This window comes from Hypanus sabinus, chromosome 12 (assembly GCF_030144855.1).
Source record: "Hypanus sabinus isolate sHypSab1 chromosome 12, sHypSab1.hap1, whole genome shotgun sequence".
NCBI lineage: Eukaryota > Metazoa > Chordata > Chondrichthyes > Myliobatiformes > Dasyatidae > Hypanus > Hypanus sabinus.
The window spans coordinates 58,884,591-58,907,540 of record NC_082717.1 but is presented as its reverse complement, the minus strand read 5'-3'; the positions used below and the strand labels follow the sequence as shown (position 1 = coordinate 58,907,540).

General features: G+C 38.0%; 1 protein-coding gene across 5 annotated transcripts in view; it reads right to left on the bottom strand.

Annotated features, from left to right (window-relative positions):
• Positions 1-221: 221 nt before the first annotated feature.
• The window catches only part of LOC132402911 (poly(A) polymerase gamma-like), a 60,028-nt gene continuing 37,299 nt past the window's right edge, over positions 222-22,950 (bottom strand). For 2 of the 5 annotated variants that reach the window (XM_059985997.1, XM_059985998.1), the window contains 10 exons: positions 14,063-14,116; positions 13,868-13,987; positions 6,191-6,300; positions 3,597-3,718; positions 3,334-3,515; positions 3,122-3,240; positions 2,829-3,043; positions 2,448-2,537; positions 1,597-1,653; positions 222-1,391 (listed from right to left, as the gene is read on the bottom strand). In XM_059985997.1, coding sequence (XP_059841980.1) covers positions 1,293-1,391; positions 1,597-1,653; positions 2,448-2,537; positions 2,829-3,043; positions 3,122-3,240; positions 3,334-3,515; positions 3,597-3,718; positions 6,191-6,300; positions 13,868-13,987; positions 14,063-14,116 — 1,168 coding nt within the window. In that variant the 3' untranslated portion in view covers positions 222-1,292. The other 3 variants (XM_059985999.1, XM_059986001.1, XM_059986000.1) reach the window with 3 other exon arrangements.

Genomic DNA, 22,950 nt, shown 5'->3' with positions numbered 1-22,950 from the left:
AGGACCCAAGCTAGATTTCTAATTTGTACTTTTTTTTAAAAAAGAAAGTGCCCATCAAATTTAGCCAAGTGAATGCTGGGATGGGAGTTAATTTATTGAAAGAATTTAAACACAAAGCTGTCATAATATAAAGGCAAAGTTAATGGAGACAAGAGCTAAAACTCCATGCTCTCAAAAACAAGTTTTAGTTAAAATCAAATTAGCAATACATAAAACATAACAAGTTTTCAATTTTTTTTACTTTTTCATTTTGATACAGTAAATACAAAAATATTCTTTCAAATACATATGGATTTTAGGTCTACAAAACAGAATCAACTGAATGCACTGGAAAATGTTATCACAATGACAATGAAAGTTACAGCAGAAAAAGCAGACATTTTTAGGCAATTATTAAACTTTTCATTCTGCTCTGGACAATTAAATGCAGTGCTAAATACACATACACTGGAAATCAGCGGACTTGTCATTGGCCAGTGTTAGCCACTGAAACAGTGGCTAGCATACAGAGTAATCAAAAACAGTTGTAAGTTGCTTCTGGAAGTGATGCAAATCTGCAACTGTACAAATTTTAAGCTCAAAACCCAATATCAGTTAACTAAAATAGGCTACTTTTTTTGTTTTTTTTTTGGTTATATACACAAAACATGGACCAGGGTATTAGGGGAATGTGGTGTCTGGGAGCAGGTGTTAGGGGATGTGGTGTTGGGGAGCGGGTATTAGGGGAATGTGGTGTCAGGAGCGAGAAAAATACATCACAGGACAAGATTTTTTTGTTAATTTACAGTTATTAAAATTACACTTCAGCCTTCTGAAGAGAACTGTCAATGCAATACTGATTTTTCAATAAAAGGCTGTTCACAAATATTTACACACATAGAATGCAATGCATAATTCAGGGCATCAAAGAGAAGTCCAAAGACACTGACTGAACTAGGAGGCCAGAAGCTATTTCATCCATTTAAGGCTTTGAGTTTTAATCCTCCCATTTGCTTTTAAGGCCTCACGTCCATGGACAGTGGTTAACCAGCAGAGACAATCAGTATACAAATCAGAGAAATCAGTATACAAATGCCTTGACGTGGAAGTTAAAATACAATTCTGATCTTCCTATTTGCATCTGCTCTGCAAGATGTAGTGGAGTAGCCTTGGCTAACCCAGTTTTGGCTTCAACACCAAGTCAGGGTAATAATTACACGTGTTTTCCAATTTCATTTCACGGTAGCTTAACAACAATCAATTGATATGTGAAAATGGTGCAAGAATTACATTTACCTGACAAGACAGTGTTGTTACCGATTAAGGGTTAACCTGATGGAATTTTTTATGACTCGTATGCTGCTCGTGGGGACTGGAGAAGATACGTCATGCAATTCCTTGCTGGGTAGTCTCTGTAAGAAAAGCAGCACCAAAAACAAGGATGGAAAGAAACATGTTACACTGTAATTATTAAAAATTAATTCTAGAAATACAAGAGGCATTTAAATTTAAATAATTATTGCAGTTTCCTTAAGAATCCACAATGTTTTGTTTTGAATGCAGACCTTACTCGTAGTATCATTGTTCCTGTGAAGAAAGAGATTTAATAGGTAGTACCTGTGATCTTGTGTCAATTGTTGGAATGGGCATGGATTTCACTTCTTCATGGTTATCCTGTTACATACAGACAACAGTTTAATCAATTGAAGCAAAATAAATTTTATACAGAGACAGATGGGTGAAATGTCATCAAACCTCAAATTACAAAAAAAAATCGTAATTTTTAAGTTTATGTTCATTTTAATTTTTAAAAACACATCCATTATGTCAAATTCTAATGCTCAAATTAGGAAATGGCTAAATCAGACATTTGAAAGGAGCTCATTTATCCACTGATCTACTCTTGGAACTCCAGCTATTTGAATTACTTCAAATCAGCTTTCAGCCAGGTAGTATTAGGCGAAGTGCTCAACAGGGGAAGAAAGCAGCAAAGGAAAAAGTGCATGCAAACCTCATCTAGTTCTTGTTATTACTTTTTCTGCAGATATTATACTAAATAAAATATTAATATCCATGTAGATATCAGACATTTATGAAGTCAAACACTGTGGCACAGGCCATAAAGTTAAATTGATTATAAAACTAGAAATGCATTATCTTGCAATGCCTTTCATGCCAAAAGCAATGCGTGTACAGTGACCTTAGAGAGTATACACTCATACATTTCCCTCCCCCAAGAGCATCCCATTTTTGTTAAATATGCAAGTCTGATAATTAACTACTAAATTTCTAGGATAAAATAATAACCTGGCTGAATAGAAAGTTGAACTTACATTTGCAGACAGAACATTTACTAACAAGCCCATCTACTATGTGGGTAAAATCATTCAGTGGTGGATGTAAGTGAATTATATTTTTTTGCTAGCCAGTGAGAAATGTGGTCAACCTTCAGCTGTAGTTACCACTACCTGTCCATCTTTCTGACATTTCTGTCCATCCTCTTCATGTGATAAATGAGGCTGATTGAACGCAGAATCATTTGGCTCAATAGCACATATCTACATGGACAGGAAAGGAAAATAAACTATCAAGTATTAAAAAGGTACTAAATTAAAACATTTCATGTTAAGCCCGGGAGGCTTAATACTAAGCATAGTCCCAAAAAGTAAGTATCCCACTAAATAAAGCCTTTCAATATTATCAAGTGGAAATGCATTCAAACTCAAAGATACAAACACAATGGATATTTTAAGACCAGTACTCCATGTAAATAATCTTATTAACCAAATATTTCATGTACAATAATTAGGGTTAATGATTGAAATACTAATAAATCTTAAAATATTTACCAATTGGAGGTCTTTCAGCCGTTTTGGCGATTCTTCCAATGTAGGAGAATGAGGTCTTTTTGAGGTTGAGCTGTTTGGACTGGTATTTAGCTTGGTCCCATTTGGCAGTGGCTGGTTACATGGAGATGTTAAACGAGGAATTACACTGCGCCCAACAACAGTGGGAATGGTACAGACTGCTTGCGGAGGATTTGCAGTGGAACCTAGGTCATTCTCTAGATGAAAAAAAAAGCAAATTATGAGTGTGAAGTCAATGTATAATTCTGCAAGTTAGCTTTGAGAAATTGACATACTTGCACCAATAACTGGTATAGATTTCCCTTGGCAAAACTGGGTTTCTGGAGAAGCACATTCATTTGCGATTAGTTTTGTTACATCTGAAGGTTGTGTTTTCACTGGAGAATCATTGTTTCTAATGAAGAAGAAAATGAAAAGTTTGATTGTAGTAACTATACAGAATGGAATGTCAGCACGCAGATAGAGTCTGATATAATATTTTCCTTACTCCTGCAAGTCCCCTGTTCCTGGAGTATTTGGCTTTGACGATTTTTGCAACATCACAGGAGAACCAAATGGAGTGCCAACGTCAGTGTCTCTTGAACTGTCCAAAGGATTTCCTTCCAAAGATGTGCGGTTAAGATTACCAACATTTCCAGCTGAGTTCCGATTAATATCAGGTATACTTTGCTGGAAGATGAATGGAATATAATTTAAAATCCCACACAGAGTACAGGGCCAAATAAGTTCACTGCAATTGTCCATAATTACCTTTTTTTTCTTCTGTAAAAACTCAGTTGGCAAATACTGATTAAGCTGCTTCTTTTTGACATGTGTAGCTTCTATCCTCATTTTTTCCTTCAGCATGTTAATATTATTTGCTTGTCTGTATACTGCAATTTAAACCAGAACAGTTCTCAGCAAGAACAAGGATATTTAGTAAGTAAAATTTAAAAAATGGGGAGAGTCGGTTCATAGAATTTAACTGAATAGCATCTGAATATAGAACATTACATCAGTACAGGCCCTTTGGCTCATGATGTCCTGACAATTTTTTAACCTACTCTTAAGATCAACCTAAAACTTCCCTCCCACTGAGCTCTCCATTTTTCCGTCAACTGTATGCTTATCTTAGTCTTCCAAAATGTCCCCAACATATCTGCCTCTACCTCCATCACTGGCAGAACATTCCATGCACCATTTTTAAAACACGCGTCTCTCACATCCCCTTATACTTTCCTCCAATCACTTTAAAATTAAGCCCAATCTTATTACCCATTACTGCCCTGGAAAAAGTCTCTGGCTGACAACTCGATCTATACCTCTCATCCTGTACCCCTCTATCACCTCACATCTTCCTTTGCTCATAATGAGGTAACCAGAAATCAGAATATCCCAAATGTGGTCTAACAGTGCTTCAGAGCTCCAACATCACCTCACAACTCTTGGACTCAAGGCGAGCATACCATATACCTTAACCTTATCAATATACCCGTCATCTTTGAGGAATCTGTGGACGTGGACCCTAAAATTCATCTGTTCTTTCATACAGCTAAGAATCCTGCTGTATATCCCTGAATTTCATGTCTCCTGACTTTCTGAATAAGACTACCATGGGGAACCTTATCAGACACCGTACAAAAATCCACTCCTCTACTTCTGATGCATTTTATCACATCCTCAAAGAATTCAAACAAGATCCTAAGGCATACCTGCCCCTCAACAAAGCCCTGCTGACCATCCCTAATCAGAGCTTGGTTATCCAAATGCTTCCAAATCCTGTCCCTAAGAATCTACAATTATCTGTCCACCACCGAAGTAAGACTCACTGGTCTATAATTCCCTACTCCCTTTCTTGAACAAAGGAATAATATTTGCCACCCTCCAGCATCTAGCCAATGCATTACATTTTGTATGGAGATTTCAACTTTAAAGAAACTTCTATATAAGATGTAATAGATTTTAATTTGCATTTTTTTCTGTAAGCTTCTGTATAATCCCATTTAATAGCAGGTGATTTTCCAAACTAATTACTCAATAATTTGTGACACAAAACACAAATAAACAAAAATGAAAAGCAATACATAGAAAAAGCTAAATAATTGCAAAATCTTATTTTAATACAGTAAATATTCAACTGCTATTAGTAGCATTCCCAATACAGCAAATTTGCAGATATTGAATAGTATATATGGGCACAATCAGTAAGTTCAACATTTTAAGCCCAAAGTCATTTGCCTTTTTGGTAGTGATGAGCAAATCAGTGTTTTTTTTTTATCTTATGATTAAAAACAAATTGCAATTTATTTCTCAAAGCCAGGATTCTGTGAGACTTAGAAGCAAAATTGCAGTCAGGGAGATTCCCACAATGCACTATCTTTGACCTTTTGGAAGTTAGAGGCTGCAGGTTTGAAAAAGCTGTTGTAGTTGTTTTGAAGTTTTGGTAGTGTGCTTTATGTAGGGTTATATACTACAGCCATGATACACAAAATGCAGATGGTCAGTGTTCCATAGGATGGAAGAGAAGACTTCTAGATTTTGATCTGTTTTCAGAATTGCAGAATTGTTTCTACAGTTGAAAATGCACTGACCCAAGCATGTGGCATGCATTGCATTACAGTCATGGTGTACAGGGACTACGGATGGGAGGGCGAGGGGAGTATTTAACTCAATCCAGTAAGGACAAAGTCATATACCTTCTTCAGGTTGAAGTATCTTTTCCATTCAGAGTCTAAATACATGTATGGGGTACTTGTTGAAGTTATCAGAACTTTTATAAATTTGATAGGATCTTTAATGTGAAAGAAAACAGATGCTAGAAACATTAATGAAATTTGTTAAAAGATGGAATTGTGCTGAAAAGTGAAGGAGGGTTCTGAAATGCAAGTACATAGGTTCATTCAATTTCTTTAATGTCCAGCCATAGAACTATTGCAATATGGAAAGTTTCAATTTGACCCATCAAGTTCATGCTGGCTCTCTGCAAGAACATTCGAATCGGGTCTTTTTTCCTGTTGGGATACTGTAAAAGATTCAGTTTTATTTCCTTCAAGTATCTCTCCAATACTTCTTTTGATAACGATTAAATCTGCTTTCAGCATATTATCAGGCAATGACTTCAAAATGGTGATTTCTTTCGACAAGAAAATGCTTTCCTCCATGTATTTGGGTAAATAAATTAAGTTGAAAAATATCATCAAATGCAAATTACAATTGTTGGTTAAAACTAAACTACGCAACATTGTGCAAAGTTGCCACAAACCTACCTACTGAACTTTGTAGGAAAGCTAATAAAAAGATATAACATTTATTTTCATGATGGAACTGCATTGAAATAACTGACAAGGTCGAAGTTATTCATTTACCTGTATCAGTAAACAACTGAATGTCTTGCGTCAGATCAATGTTCACACTTTCGGCATTTTCGACCTTCTTAAAAATGATCCCAATAAACCAGATGGTAACAAAATTATCCCTAAAAAAAAAATACACAACTAAAATCTTTTAGAAATTATTTAATCAGAGCACGGATACCCATAACCACTGAATACAGCAAGATTAGTTTGTTTTTACACTATTCTGACACAAGACAGTACTGAAAAAGAAGTCCATTCAGTACTTCAAGCCTCTTACATCATTCTGTATATTAACTTTTAGCTTTACCACTATAGCTCATTTGACTGATCCCAAGCAAATTATTTTAAGTATATTATTTAGCCTCAATGATCTCAACTGGAGGATTCAGAACACCTTCTTATAATCAGCAACTGAAATTTTTGGCGTTAAATTTTAATGCATCTATGCAATTTGTCCCTGAGATGCCAAAAACTAAAGAACTCAAGATAGTCAGACCAACAACCTTTAGTATTCAATGGGAACAAACAATGCATATTATCTTTCATGTCTGATTTTTGTACCTATGCACCAGCACTAGGTGAAAAGAAGGAACAAATCTAGTCTCTCATTATCTAGAAAATATTCCAATAGAGCAACATGGACCTTGACAGTTTATACTTTTTTTTAAAAAACAAAGATTGCATATTTGGTTAATCTGTGTCCACTTGCACTACTGTGCAAAAGTCTTTGGCACCCCATTTTTCTTTTTAATATAAACTTTGTTTTAAATGTTTATTTTTGTCTTCTGCATTAGTGTGTGTTCTGTGCCTTATTCTGATGATCAAAAGCCACTTCCGTTATGTTTGGTTAGATTAGAAAGTGTAGCTATTTTTCCTGTTGGAGAGATGCCTGGTGTCCAGCTTCAAATATCCTGGGGATATAAAATAGTATGTGGAAGGGGCCTGCTCTCTTTGTTGCTTAAGGCGAGACCACTGGAAAGGTATGTTCTGCGGACACTTTTAACTAGGTATGTTTGTTGAGTATTCAGCTCTGTAGTGTCTGTAACTTGGGGAACATGAATGTTTAGTCAATAAATAAATTGTAAATAAATTGCTAATATACCTATTCGAAGTCAGTGTATTTACTGTCTCACTTGCCAAACCGTGAATCTGATTAGACATTCGTTTTCCAAAAAATTAAACATGAGAATATTTTGTATTTTTTTAAAGAAAGCAATATTAAGTAGTAGACCAGTGCATGATTAAGCAAATATAACAGGATGCTAATAATCAATTACATAATGATTTGAATGAACTAAACTCATTTAACTGAAACAGGTGCAAAAGGAATCAAACTGGGTGAAGGGTGTGGCAGATGTAATAGTTTAACCTTCAAATCATTAATTCTTACACCATGGCAAGAGTGAGCACACAAGACACAAGGTGGTAATCCTGCATCAGCAAGATCTCTTCCAAGAAGAATTCAGCAGTGGACAGGAATTTCAGGATGTGCTGTCCAAGCTCTTCTGAAGAAGCACAAAAAAAAAACACAGGCAACACAGTGGTCAACCACGGGAACTGAGTGCAGCAGATGAGAGATTCATTAATCACATTGTTCCTTCTAATTCAGAAGTAGTCCAGTACTGCTATCAGCTCTGAACTCACAAGAACCGCAAGAGCCCAAGTACACCCCTCTAGTCTGGAGAAGGTCTTGTTAGAAATGGTCTGCCAAAAAAGCCATTCCTCCAAAATGGAAACAAAGCCTAGAGACTCACTCACCTAACCACAAAAACACAAGGACTGGGATGCTGAACAACGGCAGCAAGTGCTCTAGATTTACAAGTCAAAATTTGAAATATCTGGCTCAAAAAGGAGGCAGTCTGAATTGCTGCAGAGCACCACGTGGATGAGTGTCTGCAGCCAACAGTGAAGCACCGGAGGTTCCTGGCAGGTTTGGGGCTGCATTTTTGCAAATGGGGTTGATGATTGGTCAGAATTAAAGGAATCCTCAATGCTGTGCATAAGAAGATACTCATCCATCATGCAATACCTCCAGGGAGGTGTTTGATCAGTCCCAACTTCATTCTGCAGCAAGACAGTGACCCCCAAACACATAGCCAAGGTATCTGGTATATCTTGAGTGAAACAGAACACAGGAATCCCTCATTTCCCTCTGATACAGCAATCTTGCCCTTAGGTCATCAGTCTTATTCTCCAATTACTGTACATTTGCCAACAAGATAGTGGGTAGAGGAAATTTTACCCCCCCCCGCTGCTTTTGACAGGCTTGGAGTCCTTACCCTTACCTTGGACTCTCCTGCAACTAAGTCTTGTTATTCTGTTAAACCACAGTACGAGTTTCAGTGAGATCATTTTATCCTTCTCAGCTTCAGTGAGTATAGTCAACCTCAATTTCTCCCTATAGAATAACTGCTCATCTGAGAAACCAGGTCATTTGATATTGCACCAACTCCTAAGGATATCCACTTATCTACGGAAACTAAAGCTGCACAACTCTCCGAGACTCCACTCTTTTCTTAGGTCATGTTGCTAAGTGGATTATGTTATCTTTGCAAGTTTGGAAATATAACATTTTTTTCCCCCCTACTGGATTATTGGGCTTGAACTTTCTGGGAAATACTGGGAACTCTGGGTAAAAGCTGTTAGCTCTCAGCTCAAAGGCCAACATGACATGGGTTCCAAGCATGCAAGTTACCACTATGCTTGCCAATCAATTTTCTTGCATGAACAATGTGCCTCTTGTGGAGATTTCCGCTCCGGTGTCGACCAAGAAGCGGCGTCCTGACTGTTTGTCCCAGATGTACAAGAGGCTGGCCTGGTGGCCAGCCGCCATAGTCATTAGCGGCAGCTGGCCCTGGCCCTTGCAGGGCGGGTGACAATGGCAAGCCTCTGTGCCCCACTGCTGGTGGTAGAAACACCACTGTTCACTGTCCTCCTCACTCCTGCCTCTGTGTTGTGTGCGCCCCCCTGCTGGGCCTGGTCTGGTCCGCTGTTGGTTGCGTGGCCTGGTAATCTGACCGACAGACACCATGCTCTCCTTCTTGGCTTTCCACAGCATGTCTGCCCGGGCCACCACCTTCTGGGGGGGTCGCTGAAATCTCCATCGGCTAGCAGCAGATGTATGTCCTCGGGCAGTTGCTCTAGGAATGCTTGCACGAACATGAGGCAGGGCTTGTGTCCGTCAGCCAGGGACAGCATCTCGTTCATCAATGTTGACGGCAGCCTGTCTCCCAAACCGTTCAGGTGAAGCAGACGGGCACCCCGCTCACGCCGTGAGAAGCCAAAGGTCCCAATGAGCAGCGCTTTGAATGCTTCATATTTGCCTTTTTCTGGGGGAGACTGTATGAAATCCGCAACCTGGGCGGCAGTCTCCTGGTCAAGGGCGCTCACCACATGATAGTAATGCGTGAAATCAGAAGATATCTGCCGAATCTGGAACTGGGCTTCTGCTTGGCTAAACCACACGTGTGGTCTCAGCGTCCAGAAAGACAGAAGTTTTAGCGAAACTGCGTGAACAGATAAAGAGTCGGTCATCTTTGGTCCAAACCCTGTTTGGACCGTCGGGGTCACCAATGTAGCGATGTGCTACACACAGTGCTGAAATAACGACACGCAGTCGTTAAGTCATTTCGAGACTAGTTTATTCAAACTTCGCGGTGCTGGCATTTAATCCCTAGCGTCCGCCCTCTCCGGGCGGAAATGTTGTCAGAAGTGCATTACCAAAGTCTTTCCCCGCGCGCTGACTATTTGTGAGACAGTTCACCTGCGCAGAAAATGGGTTGCCACACTCCATTCTTTCCAACTCTTTTCCATCACATTGATGACTGCATTGGTACTATGACAAGCTCTGTGTGGGTGCATGAAAATTTTAATCAACTTTGCCTCTAACTTCCACCCTGCTCTTTAATTCACTTGGCCCATTTCTGACACCTCTCTCCCATTTCTTAATCTTTCTGTCTCCATCTATGGAGACAAATTGTCAACTGACATCTTTTATAAATCTACTGATTCCCATAGTTATCTCGACTATAGCTCTTCCCACCCTATCTCCTGTAAAAATTGCTATTTCTTTTTCTGTGTTTCTTCACCACTGCTGCATCTGTTCGCAGAGCATGGCTTTACATTCCAGGACATCAGAGATGTCCTGTTCCTTTAAGGAACGGGGTTTCCCTCCCTCCACTATTGGATGATGCTCTCACCCACATCTCTTCCATTTCCCGAAAATTCGCATCCACATCTTCCTGCCATCTTAACAGCGAGTTCCTCTTGTCCTACCACCTCATCAGCCTCCACATCATTATACTCCGCAACTTCCACTATCTCTTAAGGGATCCCCACCCCCACTTTCTGCAGGGATTGCCCCCTCCACAATTCCCTTGTCCACTCGACCCTCTTGGAACTTATCCTTGCAAGCAGCCCAAATGCTACACCTGCCCTTACACCTCCTACCTCACCTCCATTCAAGGCCCCAAACTGTCCTTCCAGGTGAAGCAACTCTTCACCCGTGAATCTGGTGGGGTAATTTATTGTGTCCAGTGCTCCTGATGCAGCTTCCTCTATATCGGTGAGATCCTTTCTAAATTGAGGGACCACTTCGTTGAGCCCCTCCGTTCCTTCGGCCACAAGCAGGACTTCCTGGTGGCCAAATATTTCAATTCCCATTCCCGCTCCTTCATGTCAATCCACGGCCTCCACTTGCAGCAAGATGAAGTCACCTCAGGAGCAACACTTTATATTCCGCCTGGGTAGCCTCCAACCCAATGGCATGAATATTGATTCCTCCTTCTGGTAAACAAATCCACCCCGATTCCCCACTCTGAACTTTTACCTTTTTTCACCTGCATATTACTTCCTGTTGAGTCCCCTCCTCTTTCCCCTTGTCCTATGGTTCACTCCCCTTTATCATCAGATTTCTCCTTCTTCTAGCCCTTGATCTTTCCCACCCACCTGGCTTCGCCCATCACCTTCTCAGCCTGTCTCGTTCCCCTCACCCCATCTTTTTATTCTGATGTCTTCCCCCTTCTTTCTCAGTCCTGAAGAAGGGTCTTGGCCCAAAATGTTGACTGTCTATTAATTTCCATAGATGCTGCCTGACCTGCTGAGTTCCTCCAGCATAATATGTATGTTGCTTTCCAGCATCTGCAGACTTTCACATGTTTATGATTTGTACCTAAACCAGTGCATGGTTAGCCCTTGCAAAGGAAAAGAATCCATTCTCTTGAATGGAGAGGAACAGATGTTTAAAGTACATGGCAATTCGGGAAACTCAAAAGTCTTTGTTTAGAAACTGTTTAAGAAACAGTTCTTGCCCCGTTTCACATCAACATCCCTACTTCTAACATGTTTAAAATGTTTTAATTGATTTTGGTTTAGTTTTTGATTTCCAAATCACATGTATTTTGAGAGATTCTGTACCGCAGGAACAGTCAGAAGCATTCAGGTCTTCAACAGGCGCCAAATTCAGAGATTTTGCCAGTCAAAATGTCAGTTCCTCACCTTGCAACAGCAGCTTCTTAAGCTGGGCTTATAACTTACTGCTTCCATGGTGAATGCAATCTTGTTGTGGACCACCATGGATCATGGGACAAAAACGGAGTTAGAGCAGATTAATAATGATTTAATACTGCACAAAAACAACGTAGACTGAAGTAACCAAATAGCTTTCAACTAACCTTAATGGACAGCATTCAATATGTACAAATGACCCACATATAGTGTGCAGTATGAATGTTTCAACAACTTGTAGCTCAGTTATCTGACATAATTTCTAGTACACAGGTACAATAACCAACATTTCCTATGTAAAGGAATTTAAAGATGACTTCTCTTATCTATATTTAGTAATTTTTTATACTATATTTTCTTGCCGAAACAAGGTATACTCATCCATTAAGCTAAGGGAACACTGTTAGTAAGTTCAATTATACTTTGCTGGCCCGCATAGAACCCTGCACAGCCTCTGGAAAGTTGAATGACCTTCTGATGACATGAAACTAACTTCAATGGGAAACACCAAATCCACTTGTCTACTGTGGAAGCAAAACGATAGAGTTTGCATGATAATCTCTAGTTGCATTTGATTAACTCAAGGACAGTACCAAAAATGTGGCACAAAGTATCTGTCCTTTTAAAAGTTACATCCAGTTTAGTAAACTTCTCACTTTGGTCTAGAATTGCTGAAATTATTTGATGCCAGATTCTACTTTTTGGATTAACTACTAATTTTTGTTTTCAACAACATTTAATTCTGAAATCGTAGGAGATACAGAAAATCAAACCTAAATAAGGAGCATGCACCAAAAGACTTGTATATTTAAAATACTTAAGATACAAATCTATCTTCATTTACACCTGTTCCAGGTTGACAAATGTTCTGGGTATTTCACAATGCTCCAAAACTTGATTAAACTGAAGTCAAATGAAGAGAATTCTAAAAGTGGAATTCAACTACCATACACCACTAGATAGCATGCATGACAGTTTCTAACCACATGCTCAATATAAACAAGGTCAATTAAAAAGATTTGACAAGTCTATATTTGATGAAAGCATACCAATAATCCCTGAATGTTATTGTTGTTTTTCCTCTCTGCACCTTGTGGCACATTGGGCAGCAACTTGCCATTTCTTTAGCATCTTTGTTTGTTTTTACAAGGCCAAGTTGCTAGCTTGATGCTCAAACCCAGCACGGATGAAAAGTGTGCAACAACGAGTCAGCCCGATTTGGACCCTGACTACTTGCCTCGAAATCCAGTGCTGATGCCACTACACCACTACCCAGTAATCTCTGGATTGGGATCGCTCATAATTCAAATGGGTCCACGTTGAAGAATACTCACCAGCATCCCTCCCCCTCCCTCAACTCCACTTTAAAGTAAGAGCAAAAGGAGAGCTACAGCTGTAGAGTTCTCAAACAACTGATCTTTTGAACAATGATAATCCACATTCAAAACAGGACATTGAAGTAATACCAAAGCTACAAGAACATGGCTGATAATCAAGTTAAAGAACAAAAATTAACATTTTCATTTTTCTTATTTAAAAGCTTATGAGCCAATTCTTCTTTTGCCAACAGCTTTTAAGAGCCATTCACAATTTCCTACTTTTATTTTTAAAATACATGAAACTTGTGGCTTTCACAGCTACCTTCAGCTTGAGTTATTCTGCTATGTATAAAAATGCAAATCAAACACAGAAGTTAAAAAAAAACAAGTTAAAAGATACAATTGAACAGTTGCCTTTATCTGTCTTTTAAATGCAAAGTTTAAAAATCCCTTCCATGTACAGACAGAAGCCTATCAAGGATTGAGACATTTCAAACAAATCGCACACAGCTATTTGTGCTATATAATCATTCTAGGTTCTTCTAATCAATTAGATCTAGTTTTGAATTTCAAAAGCAAAATTCTAACTTATAGATTTAGTGACATTCACAGTACAAGTATCTAAAAATTGGAAAACACCAATTATGCCAGCATTCATCATAAAGACAGAAATTAATCAAACACATGAATTACATTTTTCTTTCTAGAGTAAATTTACATTTTGAATGACATGATCAACCCAATAGTTTCTAGAGAAGTATTAAAAAAACCAAATATTCAGTTAACCATCTATTACAAGCAAGGATGAGCTAAACCTATTTAGACATGAAATATTTAAAAGTTATGTTGAAACCTAACTTACATATTATGTTGTTCCCTTAAGCCAGGAAATGACTGAGGGTTTACATGGGCAAGAGTGATGTAATCATTTCGCTCAAGGTTGCCAACAAGTACACGAATTTTAGATTCGACAAGACCAACCCTAAGAAAGAAAACATTTAAGTTCAGAAGTCAACTAACACAATCAAATTCATGTAAAAATTAACAGAATACTGACCATTCTAAGTGATGATCTTCAGTGGATGCACTTGCTGTTAATACAATGTAGTGCCTGCAACCAAATAAAATAGTTTTAATATCCACTAATGAACCACTATAAACTCACATTACAAAAGATTTGTAACAAACGAGTCAGCTCAGATGATTATTTTTGTCGAACCTGCCATACATTCACAGCCCTGCAATTACATTGTCACGTGAAAGCTTCAGCATGGAAGGCAGCCATTCAGCCCAAGAAGTTCAAACCAGCCAAACTCATTCTTTGGCCTCCCCCCCCCCCTCCCCCACTTCCCTGCAATTTTGTTTCTTTTAAATTACACAATCAGCTTTTAACACCACAATTAAATCTGTCTACACCATCAGTCCTGATGCAACATTCCAGACTCTGGCCATTTGTTGCAATAGGACGTCTTCATTTTCTTTGTTACTTTAATCAGCATTTTTGCTTTCTTTCACCATTGACTCAATGAAAAACCATTTTATCAGCCACTTATACCATCTTGGTTTTAACTATCATCAGAAACATTCTCAGATCTTTGTTGGATCTAACTATTCAATTTTAATTGTCATTTTCTTTGCAGGTTAACAATGAATTATCTGCTTGTATCTTAAGTAGCTTTCTTATGCATAACAATTCAATATGTCTTTAGTTGCTATATGCAGTACAATTCTGACAGCTTCTCTGTACTTCATTAATTGAAAAAAACATTTTCTCATTGGTTGCCCCATCTATGAATTTGAATGGAGTTTTCTTACTAAAAGTAGTTGTTTTATGTTAGGCGCCATCTTTAGTTTCTCTTCAAGTAGTAAGACCCTGTGTCTTTGTGTCACTGTCACTTCTTTGTTTTATTAATTCTAAATAAAATGACTGAAGCAACAAGTTTTATGCCTCATTCCTGACTTCTAAAATAACCTTGGATTTTAACACCAGAATTCAACAATTGGCATATTTAAAAAAAACAGATCTATAAAAAGAAATGCAAGGCAGTTGAGCCATGTGCAAACTGGTAGAGCGCTTATTAAATAGGTACAGCAGTGAAGTGTCAAAAACAATGCAAGATAGTACAGTCGCAACTTCAAGGGAATGATGACGTTAGTACTTCTGAAGCTCTGCCTGAGGAATTACAGCTCACATCAAACAGTTTCTCTATACAGTGCCACCAGCTAAACTTCAGTGGATTACAGATGGACATGAAATGGAAGCTACTGCAGCCCCTAATGACTTATGTGAGAATGACAGTGATGAAACAATCAGATTGATAGCTATGTCAGTTTACTCCAATAAAGACAAAGGAATGAAGACAAAACTATCATTAATCAATGCATTAACAAACTAGTGGAAGATTCAATGATTTCTCAACCACTCAATCTGAAGGGCAGTAAATGCTCAGATAATCCTGTGACTCTTAATGAAGAACAACTGAAAGCATTTCAACCTTTAAAGATGACATTGTGTACCTTCATTACAGCACCTACATTAAGAACTCTCAATTCAGATAAACCATTTTCCTTGTAAGTCAATGAGAAACACATAATGGGAGTCTTAACTCAAGTACATGAATACTGCAGTACATCACTCTGTCAAAGATTTGATTCTGTATACTAATGGCTCCTCAATGATTGAGTGAGGAATTTGAATAGATAGATTGGCAGTTGTTTTCTGAAATGGAAATGCTGCCAGGAGGAAGCATAACTCCTGGTACCTCCATGCAACAGGCAGAACTAAAAGCTTTAACTGAAACATACAATGGTAGAAGGAAGTTAAGTTAATATCTACACTGCTTCTCAATGCACTTTTGGAAACTTATGAAGACAAAGAGGATTTCTTGTGTGTGTAGGAATCCCAATTAAGAATGGCCAACTGGTACAAGAACTTACGGATGCTATACAACTGCAGTCAGAAGTTGCTGTACTAAAATGTAAAAGCCATTCCAAAATGACTACAATGGAAAATCATGGAAATGCAGTCGTGCAAAAAACTGCGCAAAAAAAAGGCAGTATGGGAAGGAGTGAAGTAAAGTACCACCAAGAACAAATACAGTGAACATAACAACAGGAATTATGGAAACAAAGTTGAACTCTGTATCACAGATGAATACTCAATATATTCAAGAGATGCAAACTCAATGCTTTAACCAGGAAAGTGGTTCTGGATGAAGAATGGTGGGAAGTCAAACAATGAAGGAATATGGACATATGGCATCAGTCATAGAGTGGTAGTCTCAACTGTATTGCTTCCTTACCAGGCACAGCAAATCCACTCTACAGGACATATTGGAGTGCAAAAGATTATTGACAGATTCAAAGCTCGGGCACAAGCTCAATAAACTTTTGAAAGATGCATGACATGCCAGAAAACAAAACCTGGAGCAACAGAAAAGCTACCACAATTGTGCTTTTGCCCCACCCAATCCGTTTTTACATCTATATGTGGACTACAAATTCTGAGTCTGGAAGAGAGGAGTGAGGATCACTGGCCGTTAAAACTGACCATACACTTTGCATCCTACTGTCTAGGTACACAAACCTGGGCAGTATGACATGGAGAGCAAGCTACCCCTCTCCATGCAACTGATGAACCCAAAGAAAGAGCGGAGACCAATACAGTTTGGTACTAGCAGCGTTGCTAGTCAACAATGAACTCAATGTAGAACTGCCTTAGGGTGTCCTGCTCTGGATTCCATCTCCCCCCACCCCCGTTTAATCCAGACACCTTCCCCATGAATGGATATAGCTGCTAGGCAGTGAAGGTTTGAGATCAAAGTATGCCTTTTCCTAATGAGCTGTCAACCATGACCGACAACCCTCATCTGCCTGAAGCGACTAGTTTTAAGGTGCCAGTAACTCGCCTTTGTCCCTTCTCCTGTAAGTAGAAATGGTTCCAACAGGCTTAGTAGCTAAACCACTCGTGAAGGCCAGGAGCTGGACTTGATTGTCAGAGACTTGAGATGCACGCCTTTGGGAGTATTTAATAGGTACTGGGAGCTTGTCCCCATAACCAACCTCAGCTATAACAACCTTAAGGAGTCTCGTTTACTTCTAGACATTTTATAAAGAGATTATTTTGTATCAATTTTATTTCCATTTTATAGAGAGATTAAAAATGTTCCTGCAGCCTTAGAAACAATGACCCTGCTGAAGCCTTGGGAAAGGTAACAACACAAATGTTTGCCATGCGCAAGATGGTTCTTCAAAACCACATGGCATTCTCTTAGCTGTTAAGGGGAAATATGCGCTGTTATAGGCAAGGATTGTTGTACTTGTATACCTGACAAATCTGAAGACATAACTAATTTGGCTGCTTATATCTGTAAAGCAGCAGCTAAAATACACTGATCTGAGGGATGGGAGTTCTTTGGATTCATTCAAGTCTCGGAAGCTGGGGTTACTTAACATTATGAGTCATAATATTCATATTAAAGTGCTCATCATAATTTACATTTTTTTTGCTTAAAGATGATCATTAACAATAGTTCAAACTCACTAATCTGCCTAACCATGACATAATCTTAATACTCTGTATACAATACCTTTTGATATTTCATAACCCAAGTAGTTTTTGATTGTTTTGTATGTAACACAGGTACAAGTTTTTCTGCCTCTAATTTTAAAAATCATTACATCTGAAAACTCTAAGACAGAATTGCTGGATCTGACTGTTTAACTTGAATTGTCATTTTCTTTGTTGTTTAATAATCATTTATCTGCTTATATTTTAAGTAGCTTTCATATACATAGCAGCTTAATATGCTTCCAGTGGCTATACAACGTATAATTCTGAAAGCTTCTCTGTACTTCAACAATAAGAGTTTTCTCATTGGTTAATGTTACTGCAGTAATGAATAAGTATTTTCTAATTGGTTGTCTCTCATCTATGGATTTGAATGGAGTTTTCTTACTCTGGGTATAAAAGCAGTTGCTTCATGCTTGGCACCATCTTTAGCTTCTCTCTTCAATTAGTAAGATCCCCTGTCTCTGTTCGTTTCAACTTCCCTTTGTTCTATCAACTCTTAAGGAAACTTCCATGAAGAAACATGTTTTATGCCTTGTTCCTGACTTCTAAAAGAACCTTGGATTCAAACACTAGAGTACAACACTTTATACCTGGAACAGATGCATGAGGGTAAACACTCTTGGCTGAGAGTACTCTGAAACAATACAGCAGCAGAATCTCAACAAGCCCGACCCACAAAAACACAAGGAGGAACTTTGATAGACAATATGAATCTTGACATTAGAAACATGTAAAATAAAAACCACCCAAGGCACTTAATTAAAAACAAATTAATAAAAGCAACATACAACCTTTCACAGCTGTATAATCTCATGAAAAATATGGGCTTACAGACCCTGTACTAAGATTAAAGAGGAAATACCCCAAATTAAGTGTCCAGGAATCTCAGCTGGCTCTCAGCCTTTGTTTTGTGCAAAATAGTTTATTAGGTATTATGCAAGTGATTAGAGGCAAATTTCAAACTGAAAATACAGTTTTATTAAAAGCTGCATTATTTTGTAGTTGGACAGTTGATAGTAAAGTGAAGATAGCAACACATTCTTCGTTGGGCAAAATACAAACTCAAGCAAAAGTACTAAAACAAAAAAGGGAATGGTGGGTAAAACCTGGGCATATTTGCTTTTAATACAAACACAAGACTCGGGCTTTAGTCGTGATAAAAACTTAAGGCAGAGATCGAAAGGATCTTGATAAGGTTTACAGAGACAAGGCAGGAGAAAAGGGTTTAAAAAAAAAACAGCCATGATTTAATGATGGAATACACTTGCTGGGCTGCTTGGCTTAATTCTGTTCTTCTATCGTTGATCTTAATTTATAAACTCTTTACACAAAGCCTCAACCTAAAGAAAATTCAGTTTTATTGAATCACCAGAAAATAGTTACCCTAAAAAAAAGTATAAATGTCTTTTCTCATCATAAAGCAATTGCGTGAGTGCGTGAGAATCCCAGAGTAAATGTAATTCTCTATGTTCTACAGCTGTGGAAGCTAAGTCACTGGAAGTATAAAGTAAATAGGCTTCTGAAATAAAGGAATAGAGGACTATGGTAAAGGAGCAAACCTTAGAAGAGATGGTTTAGACATCTTCAGGATATTCAAAACAATTTATTTGAAGAGTTAGATAGATCAAAATGAATGCAACTTTAAGGCAAATTTACAAACCCCATTTCCAGAAGTTGGGATATTTTCCAAAATGCAATAAAAACAAAAATCTGTGGTATGTTAATTCACGTTAACCTTTGTTTAACTGACAAAAGATTTTCAATAGTTTTACTGACCAACTTAATTGTATTTTGTAAATATATACAAATTTAGAATTTGATGGCTGCAACACACTCAACAAAAGTTGGGACAGAGGCATGTTTACCATTGTGTTACATCACCTTTCCTTTTAATAACACTTTTTAATCGTTTTGGAACTGAGGATACTAATTGTAGTAGATTTGCAATTGGAAATTTTGTCCATTCTTGCTTGATGTAAGACTTCAGATGCTCAATAGTCCGTGGTCTCTGTTCTCTGATTCTCCTCTTCATGATGCGCCATACATTTGCAATAAGAGATAGATCTGGACTGGCAGCAGGCCAGTCAAGCACACGCACTCTGTATCTACAAAGCCATGCTGTTGTAGCCTGTACAGAATGTGGTCTGACATTGTCCTGCTGAAATAAGCATGGACGTCTCAGGAAGAGATGTTGCCTTGATGGCAACATATTTCTCTCTAAAATCCTAATATACACCTCAGAGTCAATGGTACCTTCACATACATGCAACTCACCCATGCTGTGGGGACTGATGCACCCCCATACCATCACAGATGCTGGCTTTTGCACCTTTCACTGATTAACAATCAGGATGGTCGTTTTCATCTTTGGCATGGAGAACTCGACGCCTGTTTTTTCCGAAAACTAGCTGAAATGTGGACTCATCTGACCACAGCACACGGTTCCACAGTCTTTCGGTCCATCTGAGATGAGCTTGGGTCCAAAGAACTCACCGGTGATTCTGCATAGAGTTGATGTATTGGTTCCTCCTTGCGTAATATAGTTTCAAGTTGCATTTCTGGATGCAGCGACGGAATGTGTTAAGTGACAATGGTTTTCCAAAGTACTCCCGAGCCCAGGTGGCTATAATTGTCACAGTAGCATGACGGTTTCCTAGATGGTGCTGCCTGAGGGCTCGAAGATCATGCGCATTCAACAGTGGTTTCTGACCTTGCCCTTTACGCACTGAGATGTCTCTGAACTCTCTGAATCTTTTCACAATATTATATGTACTGTAGATGTTGAAAGAGCTAAATTCTCTGCAATCTTGCGTTGGGAAATGTTTCTTTTGAACTGACTAACAATTCTCTCACGAATTTTGGCACAAAGGGGTGAGCCACGACCCATCCTTGCTTGCAAAGACTGAGCCTTTGATGGACGCTACTTTTATACCCAGTCATGATACCTCACCTGCTACCAATTAGCCTGCTTAATGTGGAGTCTTCCAAACCGGTGTTACTTGAATATTCTGTGCACTTTTCAATCTTATTTTAACTCTGTCCCAACTTTTGTTGAGTGTGTTGCAGCCATCAAATTCTAAATTTGTGTATATTTACAAAATATAATTAAGTTGGACTATTGAAAATCTTTTGTCAGTTAAATAAATGTTCACGTGAATTAACATATCACAGATTTTTGTTTTTATTGCATTTTGGAAAATATCCCAACTTTTTTGGAAATGGGGTTTGGATGTAACAAATTTTGGCTTCATTATTAAGGTATGTAGGATGGATGCTTTTGTGATAACAAAATTACACTAAAGCAGTCCCTCTTTCACATTGTGCCATGATCTTGACATTCAATAGGAAAAGGCCAATTTTAAACTCTGAATGAGTCACCATAGAAAAAATAAATCAAAGGCAAATTTCCAATGAGAAAGCAAAACATACTTCTTGTGCAAAATAATAAATGATTTCTCAGGCTGGAAACAAAGGCTCAATCATGTAGATAAATCAGAATCAGGTTTATTATCACCAGGATGTCATGAAATTTGTTAACTTAGCAGCAGCAGTTTAATGCAATACATAATATAGATGAAAATAAATCAATTACAGTATATGCAAATTGGAGATTAAAAGTCATGCAAAAACAGAAATAACATTGAAAAAGTCTGTTCTGTTACAATGCTAATGCAACCAACTTTTCTACAAAGAGGAGGATAATATACATGGTTTCTTATGTAATACATTCGGCACCAAACGTTGCGAATTGTCTGACACTTTCAAGATCAGTCAATATTGATGACAAAGTCAGTAAGAGGAGAGCAATACCCTAGCTCCACTTTTGGAAGACCAATGAGGAGGAATCAGTCTAGAGATCAAGCTGAAGACATACTGTAGTACTGTCATATCCACTTCAGCCTTATACCGGTGAGACACTGACAGTGTAAAGGACACATGCCAGACAGCTTAATCACTTCCACATAAATTATCTGCAAAGAATACATCAAGTAGCAAAACAAAATTTGGAACACACAAGATTATACTCTAAACAAGTCTCCCCAGCATTTTGTTGAAAGAATCACAGATCAGTTAAGCAGGACATATCAGAATAATGTCAGACGACAGAATACAAAAACAAACACAAAGTAAACTGCAGATGCTGTGGTCAAACCAACATGTACAAACTCAGCAGGTCGGGCAGAATCCGTTGAAACAAGCAGTCAACGTTTCGGGCAGAGACCCTTCGTCAGGATACAAAAACAACTACTTTTTGGGAAAATGATTATATGGCAGACCAAGAATGAGGTTTAAAAAAATCTTAGCACTTCCCTCAAGAATTTCAATATTGACACATTCCACAGGGAATAAGCAGCACTGAACTGTCTTGATTAGTGAACACACATTAAAAAGCAGTGCTTAGTCATAGAAGACCAGAATGAAAGAAATAAAAAGAGAATCTCAAAGATCAAGAATCATTAATGCTAGAACATCCCTATACTTGTCACATACGTGGAAAATTTAAAAAAAATCTGGAACCAAGATTGGTCTAATCACTAATCCATAGGCTACAAGCCATGGTCTCACTTCAGAGTGATGAACATAGTAAAGTTACTCTTTTAGTCACATCATTTAACTGTACATTGTACAGGAAAGAAAATACTCATTTACTGTCTTTACAAAATGAAGTTACAAATGATATCAAGAAAATACCTTGCAAGGGCCATATCTTGACAATGTTAATGACAACAGCAGTGATAATTGTCATTTCGATGTGATATGTTGATTTCTGGATTATGCTTATGTAAGACATACAAAACCATACAAAATGTGGGAGTGAAACCCTTCTTTTCCATAGGGAAATTTTGCAAATTTCAGAAGTGTCCAATCTCACAAATGCGCAAATTTAGGCAATCGCAAACAGTAACCCTGCAAATGTTATGCTTTGTTGCAGAATATATTACCATTCAAGGAACCCTTTTCAACTAAAAAATATACGCATTTCAATCATATCTATGCAGCTTCGAGCAGCAATAACATAAAATAAAAATCTATCAATTAAACATGCAAGAAATTTTAAATAAATAAATAATATATTACATAGAAGTGCTCAAAGAGCCTACTGAAGAAATTCACATCAGAAAATCTTAAGAATCTGAACTAAATAACATCTTGCTGCTTTGCAGGACTAGGGAGGGATCCTGTAGAATTAGAGATCAGTTAATACTTTTGCCAGGATTCAAAAATTAATCACCAAGATAAATAGCCACGCAGGTGGTGAATTCATTCACAAAACATAATTCAAACATCGAGATACTCAGATTCAAAAGAAAGAAATTGAATTCCAGCAGTGTCTTCGAACACCAGAGATTGCTAAATAATTAATGTAATCA